This window comes from Gallinula chloropus (genome assembly GCF_964237585.1).
Source record: "Gallinula chloropus genome assembly, chromosome: 5".
In the NCBI taxonomy this organism is placed as follows: Eukaryota; Metazoa; Chordata; class Aves; order Gruiformes; family Rallidae; genus Gallinula; species Gallinula chloropus.
Genome location: NC_140090.1, coordinates 23,492,799 through 23,501,313, shown reverse-complemented (window position 1 = coordinate 23,501,313; position 8,515 = coordinate 23,492,799). Strand labels below are relative to the sequence as shown.

At 45.0% G+C, this 8,515-nt stretch overlaps 1 protein-coding gene across 1 annotated transcript; it reads left to right on the top strand.

Annotated features, from left to right (window-relative positions):
• The first annotated feature begins 5,119 nt into the window (after positions 1–5,119).
• Positions 5,120–8,515, top strand: ATP5MC3 (ATP synthase membrane subunit c locus 3). The gene is made up of 5 exons (XM_084265251.1): positions 5,120–5,201; positions 5,286–5,363; positions 6,299–6,376; positions 6,736–6,929; positions 8,271–8,515. Exons 2-5 carry the CDS (start codon positions 5,325–5,327, stop codon positions 8,383–8,385), a joined length of 426 nt encoding a protein of 141 aa, XP_084121377.1. The 5' UTR covers positions 5,120–5,201; positions 5,286–5,324; the 3' UTR covers positions 8,386–8,515.

Here is an 8,515-nt window from a genome sequence, read left to right as displayed (position 1 = left end):
TGTGAAAAAGGTGGTTAATGCCATTAGTATTAATAAATAATACAAAGCACTGTTGAATTTATTTTCATTTAACCCAGTGATATTCTGTAAACTAGAAATCTATGTGTGTCTTATCAGCTGGACTTTAATTCCAAAGGTTCTGATTTTTTTGTGTATTTATAGTGTTTACTTTGATTAAGCATCAGTGTTTTATTGTTTTATACCTTCTTTTCCTCAAAAATCAATTTCCAAAAACCACTGAGTAGGTAGATAATAATGATTTTTAAATACATGGAAGTTCCCCCTGAAGGTGGCGATCCTGACACACGCTGGAATAGCTGTGACGCCTAAAGCGAAACCAGCCTAACATTTCCTGCACTCTGAGTTACATTGCAACTACAAATAAATATTACATTAAAATGTGGAATCAGAATTTTTGGCCAATTTATATTTTTTCTGACATATAAAATGAATTTTTAAAATAGAGGATCACCTTCCTCCTTGTGGCATGCTGGGTTTATGAAAGGGTGGCTGTATTTTTACATATTTACACTGTCGCACAGCATCCTGAAGCTAACCAGAAGAACCTGAATGCTGAACAATAGGGTTTGTTATCCAGAGTGAGAGTGGCTCTACCAGTCTTTTTTTTGGCAAAGCTGCCTTGGAGCCTTGATCTCACTTCCCACCAGAATCCAGGAGCTAGGATGAAGATAAGAACACCTCTTTTCCATGCTGAATTTCTGCTGGAGCTGAACGGTTTCCCCCTTGGCAACTTCTCATTGTAGATATATAATGGCTACAGTAGTAATAGACCCTGTGTATATATTGAGCCATTTAAAGCAGATCTTACCAAAATGACATGACAAGGATTATCATGTTTTTTGATTCAAATTGCAACAGTGGTCTCAACAGTATTAGCATAGTTTCAGAATCTTTTTAAGTGTGAACAAGTGGATAATGGCATCCTTTTCAAGGACTCAGGTGTTAAAATAATCAATGGCACGTTGAGCAGAGTGTTCTGCAGCCTGAATTAGCCCTAATTTGTTAATTGCCTTCAGGTCTCTACTAAAAGGAGCTGTTCAGACTAAAAAAACCCCACAATTAAAAAAAAAAAATAGCTTGGGTAAGTACTCTGGGGGACAAAAATCACTCAAGAAACTGATTGTCCCTTTCCCTGTAAAGGAGAAGTTTACAATAAGGAGAAAAACCTTTTCTGATCTGCTTTCCTATAAAGCATCCCTTCCAATCCAGCCAACTCAGCAATTAAAACTCTCAACATTATTTATGTCAAGATTTGCCAACTAGTAATAATCAATAAGGTAAACAGGTGTTAAGAGCGTGTTACCAGGAGAATTTCTACTTACAGCAGAGCCATCTAATAATGGTTTCACTTCTCCTTCCCTGAGCTAAATCAGTTTAAATATTCTGAAGCAATTAATTCTGCTCTATAAACCTTCTTCCACAAGCCATTGCTCCAGTTATCTGAGAGAACCTGTGCATTCCTGAATGGGGGGATTCAACCACACAACTGTGAACGGAAGAGGCAGGAGTACAAAACGTTCTCCAGACTGAAACATGGCCCAGGCTGTGAAACACTGAAAAACCCTGACTTTGTAAATCAATATCAATCAATGCCCTGCAAAGTACATCATAAATCTGGAAGTTCTAGAGAGCTAACTCTGAGGTAGTAACACCCCTTTATGTTTTAAAACATTTCACAAACGGTCTCATGAGGCCTTTGATCTAATTTCATCCTTTGGGGCTCTTCCAGCAATTATGGGTTATTGGAATTTATCGGTTTTCCAGACACATCTCCTCTTCAAAACAGATTTATAAAAAAAGACTAATGAGTGTGACGTGCTTTGAGGTAATAACCCTTCTTCTGGGAGATAAAATTTAACCTGAATGAATAGGTTTTGATCTAGAAAAATTTTTTTATTTAGGCTTTGGACAGGAGTTTTTCTTCTGACTAGTCAAGATTTCTCCTTCAGTAAATATAGAACAGACTTGCATCTTTCACAAGTTATTAATAATAAACATTGAATTTTGGTGGACCTTTTGGTGCAAAGCACTCTGGTCATTGTTCAATATTGTACAGGTCAGTTGGACAAATCTGTAATCGACAAAAATCCAACTGTACCCAGAGGAAAACCAACCCCAATCTTCCAGGCAGACATGCCAGTTCATAAAGGTACTGTGTCCAGTTTCCTTGTTACCTTATTTCTGGATGGAAAACCAAACAGGTATAAAGTCTTAACAGATCTCTTTACATTGACACTGGAAAAACACCATTGGTGTGCAATGTCTGTTCTGCTGATACTCATTGTGTTGGTACAATCAGAGTCTGGTATGTAGAGATACCAACTCATTTGATGGTTGCAAAGTGAAATTACGTGTCACTGTACAATGGATCCATTACATGGTGTACCTAGGAAATGAGCTGCTCACAGTGAAGGTTAAATAGTCTGTTGCTTTTCTAAAAATAAGGACAAAATGACTGGGAGAATCTTTATGGGAAAGGAGAAGGCCACAGTACTCGAACCACAGCTAGTAGTTACTTACTGTTCCTACTGTCCTGCCACCAACCTGGCTCAGCAGCAGGGAGCTATGGGCAAGAAGCAGTGCAGCTCTTTAGGCACTATGCACTGCTCAAACATCTGCACTGTAAAGCAGGGGGAAACCTCCTCTGGCAGCCTTGGCCATTGTCCACATACGTAACAGTTGGAAATGTGGGAATCTTCTCTAAGAGATTTGAGGATTTTAAAATAAAATTCTCAATAGAATAGTCTTCCATAAACATGGTGAGCAATTAGAAATTACATTGCCCTTTAGTGTATTGATGCACTTCCTTGGGGACCTAGCAGTAAGTCAACCAGCTAGGAAACAGTGTGAGATTAACAGAAGTCTTTTTTTTTTTTAATGAAGATCTGCTTCAATTAAACTGAACATGGTCTCCAGAGATCAATAACTGCTCTTCTAACTCCTCCTGAAAGCAACAGCTGAGTTGCATGTAAAATATAATATCATCTGTTATATCTTAAAAGCAACAATAAACAAATGTTTAATGGAGGTTTTGACATTGTTCGGATCAAACAGCATGTGAATGCATTTCTGGAAAACATTCCAGGGTTTTAATCATGACAGAAAAGGGTCCTTTCTTTGCAAAAGAGGACGGTATCAATTGCACACTTTTTTGAATCCATGTGGCTTTACGCTTTGCATACACTGGAGTGTAGCACCTGCTTTCCTTCCCATTCAGGAGAGCTGTGGGAAGATCCATTTCATGCCTGGAAGTCCACGCCACTGGATTCCCAAGGTGAAAACATCTCTCTCAACTGCTGTGCTTCCTTTCATCAACAAGTGAATTTATTTGTTGCAAGCGGCTTGCTCACTGCTACACTTCTGAGGGGCAGTTGATAAATGGCGGGTGTACGTTGTATGTTACCATACAGCAACATGTTACTCTTCAGTCATCCGATCCACATTTGCTTTATGGTTTTATTTATGGTGCTGGAAATACTTGTTACCGCAATAGCACGTAGATTGAAAAAATGTTTATAGTGAAAAGTTCTGGCTAACAATTCAGGGGTTTTGCCACTGATAGTTCTCACTGTGCATTTGTCTATGGCAGAGTCACTCAACGGGTATTGCAGATCTGCCCATTCACCTTGGTTCCCAATGGGTGGAATAAAAAAACCCCAACAAACCCCAAACAAACTAACAAACAAGTCAATTAATAACCTCTTTTTTGCTGGCCTTCATAGACTCCTCCTTGCTCTATTACTAAGACTCTGGAACCAAACCAAGCGTGCTGTTGGGATGGTGGCAGGGAGCAGAAAGGTGGGAAACTCAAACTGTACTTTTGTACAGTTGCTGTTGTCTCTCACCTCAGGGTGCACGATTGAGTACAGCTCCACTGCGCGGAAGGATCAGACAATGCTGTGCTGTAGGTTATAAGAGCTGTGCTATGGTTATTACTATGCAGCTGTTGAAAGTGCCTACTGATCACACTTGGTGGTGGGTGCTCAAGTTGCTGATACGGAGTACGCCTCAGCTACTCGGCACCTGTGGTTTAACCAGTGGCAGCAACATCAACAGTCTGCCTAAGCGTGCGGGAGGCCAGCAGCTAACTCCCACGACACTGCCTATGCCATGCTCACATCCCTAAATACAGCGTACATATCCTCTTACTCGCCCCTTTGGAGGCAGTTTGTGGCACACAGACTATTCATTTTTAGGGCGGGCTGTACCAAACACAAGTTTTGCAACAGCTCGAATACGTTTCCCAGGGTTTAACGGGGCCGCGGGGTTTTCGGCATCGGTGCTGGTCCGCGCCGACGCGACCGGCAGCGGCCAGTGGCGAGCACTGACGGACGCACCGGCTGTCCCAGCGGGAGCCCCGGGAACGCGCGCTCGGCGCGGGAGCGATAATCCTGGTTTGATTAAGCTTGACTGAACCGGATTGTTTCGCTACTCGGTTGTGACGTTTGCTCATGGTGCAAAACCGGCTAATTAAGCAGCGGGGGCTTTCTGAAGCCTTTCGGGGGAGTCTCGGAGGCCCGCCGGCGGGGCCTGAGGCGTTTCGGCGCGTCCCGCACCCCGACAGCGGCTGTTCCAGCGAGGCACGCGCGGCCCCGGGCACCAGGCTGAGCGGCCGCCCCGCGCCGGCAGCCCCGCGCCAATTACGCTCTGTGGTGACGTCACGCCTCCTTCCCCTCAGCGGATCGCGCCGCTGCTCTCTAATGCTTCTTCACTAACGGGCTCCCTCCGAATCGCCGCGCCGCGGGGGTGAGGCGGGCGCCAGCCACCCCGCTCTCCTTCCGCAGGCCGCCCGCCCGCGCCGCCCCCAGGTGCGAGGTTACAGCGGCGGCGAGGCCGCTGGGCTGCGCCCACCTTCAGCTAACGGCCGTAGCTGCCAGGCTGGTGAGGCCCCGCCGGTCACCGCCCCAACCCGCAGCGCTCGCCCCGCCTACCCGCCGCGCCCCTGCGGAGAGGCGGCCACCGCCCCACTGCGGCTGCGCCGGGAAGAGGAGGGGTGGAGCTGGGCCCGGCGGCGCGCGCGCCGCGCCGCCGCCGCTGCCAATGGAGTCGGTACAAAGTGACCTTGGCGCTGCGCTCCGCCCTCTTCCGCCGCGCTGCATCCGGGCGCTCGCCGCTGGCCCCGTCGCGCCTGCGCTGAGACGTCCCAGCCCGTCGGCTCTGAGGTGCAGCAGCCGGAGCGGGTGAGTGGCGGCGTCGCGCCATCCGCCTCCATCGCCGTGCCTGTCCGCCGCTGCGGCCCCTTCACCTTCTCCCTCTCTCCGCAGAGACGCCGGATTGTGGCCCCCGGGACGCCGCCCGCCAAGATGTTCGCCTGCGCCAAGCTCGCCACCTCGCCCTCCCTGGTGAGTGAGGGCGCTCGGGCCCGCGGGGGGCGCCTGGGCCTCCTCGTCGGCCGCCTCCCGGGCTGCAGCAGCGGCAACGGCGGTCGGGCTTGCCCTGCTCCCGGGCCCCAGGACGAGCCCGTACCGAGGGCTGCCGGCCCGAGTGCAAGGGCGAGAAAGGGTGGGCGAGCTGCGGCGGGGTCGGGTTCTCCTTCCCGCCTCCTTGGACTGGGCCAGGGCGCGTTGCCAAGGTGAGGGGCCTTCCCACAAGACGGGTGAAGGGGGAGGGCAGCGCAGCGAAAAGCTTTTGGGCCTGGTGCGCTCCGCGCCTTGCTGTAGGTCAAACTCCAGCCTGTTGCTTGTCCTACGCGAGGCCGGGATTTTTCGTCCTTGCAGAGACAAGGTACTGTCCTGCTTCAGAACGTCCTCTGTAGCCTGCAGAACGTGTCGTTTTGCATGGTGGCAGGCCCAGCTTTCCCCTGCAGAAAGAGCTTTGTGCAAAGGCCGATGTGACCTTAGGCTGCTGGAAGCCCAAGGACACATGCAGGCCGCTAGTGAAAAGGCATTCATTCATTTATGCCTTGCTAGATTTAAAAGTCTAGGTTATGCCTGTGCATTTAACAACCTTGGAATTCATTTTGATGGCTTTTAATTTTCCATTTCAGAATGTATCTGGCTTTTTTTTGCTGTTTTGCTAAATTTTCTGTCAGCATAACGCATGCATAAGTGCATTGAGTGATGTCGCTGTTTGCAGTGTCTCCTGAAAATGGTGCTATCGAATTGCATGGCAGTTTCTTGCTTCTGTATCGTTGTACATCCAGCTATGCACAGGTTGCTGTCTTTTCAGGAAGACAAATGGCTCTTTAGTTAACATTTTAATAACCTTACAGACTATTGTACGGGGACAGTTGCAATCAAATGTTTATTTTTTTATAGCTTTGTTCTTCCTCTTGCAGATCCGTGCTGGATCGAGAGTCTTGTACAGACCAATTTCGGCATCTGTGTTGTCTAGGCCAGAGGTCAAGAATGGAGAGGTACCTTATAAACAAAATTCTGTATCTTCCTAAATTACCTGGTGAGCCTAAATGTCCTCAACCTAGAGTTCACTTGTACTAACTCAAATATCTATAGTGTGAAAGTTGCTCTAAGCCAAAACCACCTTATAGTAGTTGCTGCTGTTTTGCTGAGAAGTCTTTCATGTTTAACGTTCATTGCTTTCAGGTGGAACAGGTAATAAGCTAATACCCTGAACTGTTTCACTCTTATGACTTGGAAGAGGAAGTAGGCATTTGATCTAATACAGCTTTTAAAACTGCAGAATAACAATGTCAAAATGGTCAAAGAACGTAGTCTGTGTCTGTTCGTAATACTTTCTTATGTTTTGTTTTCTTAGGGCAACTCAACACTTAATGGGGCCCAAAATACTGTCTCCCGACTAGCACTTAGAGAATTCCAGACTAGTGCTATCAGCAGGGACATTGACACTGCTGCCAAATTTATTGGTGCTGGTGCTGCCACAGTAGGTGTGGCTGGTTCTGGTGCTGGTATTGGAACAGTCTTCGGTAGTCTAATCATTGGTTATGCCAGGTAATCCATCTCTCTTACAACTTTTGAACTGCATGCAGATGTTTCTTGAGGCAGCTTCTCCAGATAATTAAATTCTGTTAACAATTGCTATTAATGATAAACACGACTAAATATAATCATATGAAGCTGTGGTATGTCCATCAGGATGGCTATATTGTTAAATTCAGAATTCTTTACGCTACCTGGAGAAGAAACAAGAGAAAAATGAGATCATTAGACTTGAACAGTGTTTCAGTCTCTGAAGTCCAATGTTTCAGCATTCAGTTCCAGGACTGAATTAAAATTCTATCACTAGATCCTATTTTCCCATGTGAGAGTGGAGATGATCTTCTAAAAAGAAACTGTGTGGAAAGTAATGAGTTTGTGTGCTTTAGACTTAGTAGTCAGGATTGCTACTTAGAAATGGATGTTCATAGTTTTTTTTTTTTAACATGTTCAGCTTTGCATCTCAGAACATGTAATTGGTTTATGGACTTGCCTCTTCCCATCTAGAAATTTGAAGGGGGTGAGGATGAGGATTTTATCATAGGGATGAACTTGGAGATACACTTACAATGTTCTTATAGTAGGACTAATTCACATGGTGTCAAGAAAGAGCAGAACTGATTCAGGTATAAAGAAACATTTATTGAAGGTTTCATGATCTTCCTTTACTCTTTCAACCAGTTAAGATTGAATTAAATCTTACTTCTTAAAGATCTCTTAGCTTTACTGAACACAAGGAAGTTCACTTTCCACTTAAAAAAAACAGAAGTGTTTTCAGTACAAAACTAATGTCTATTTTTAAATTTGGCATGCATGTGCCAGTGAAAGATTGTAGAACATTACTTCATAGTATTATGTTGAAGGGGTTTTTCTTCCTCACCCATATGCTACTTCAAGGGATAACTCACTGCATTTTTGCAACAAACTGCTATGTATTTCTTTTTTTTTCTCTATGTGGTTTTAGTTTCTGTATTTTTCTTGAGAGCTGCTTAAAATGTTATAAACAAACTTCCTTGCAATATAGTTCTGATGTCACAGATGGGAAATAAATTTATAAAGCATAGTGCTGCTAGTCCCTGCATGGGAGGCTGTAAGGAAGTCAAATTAAAAGTGTAGATGAATGTTTGCTCATTTGGGAAAAACACATCTACAGTCTTCATAACTTCATTGCAAAGGCATTTGTCCTCACTGAAATCCTTGCTAAAAATTACTTCTGCTTGGATTTGTTGGATTTTCCTCTAAAAGGAATCTGTGGCATGGAAGTATGAGTTTCTGAATCTGTCACATGCATTAAACTGTAAGAAAAACATCTTAATTGTAAAGATAAAGCGGTCTTACACCTTCGCTTTCTTTTAGAAATCCTTCTCTGAAGCAGCAGCTGTTCTCATACGCTATCCTGGGATTCGCCCTGTCTGAAGCTATGGGTCTCTTCTGTCTGATGGTTGCTTTCTTGATCCTATTTGCCATGTGAAAGGAGATCTGCCTCTAATACTGGCATTGGAATGTAACTGCATTTTATGGGACTCCCAAAATGTTGGTGTCATGGAAATTGATGCTATTTCCAAAGTAATTTCATTAAAGATAACAACTTTAACTGTCAA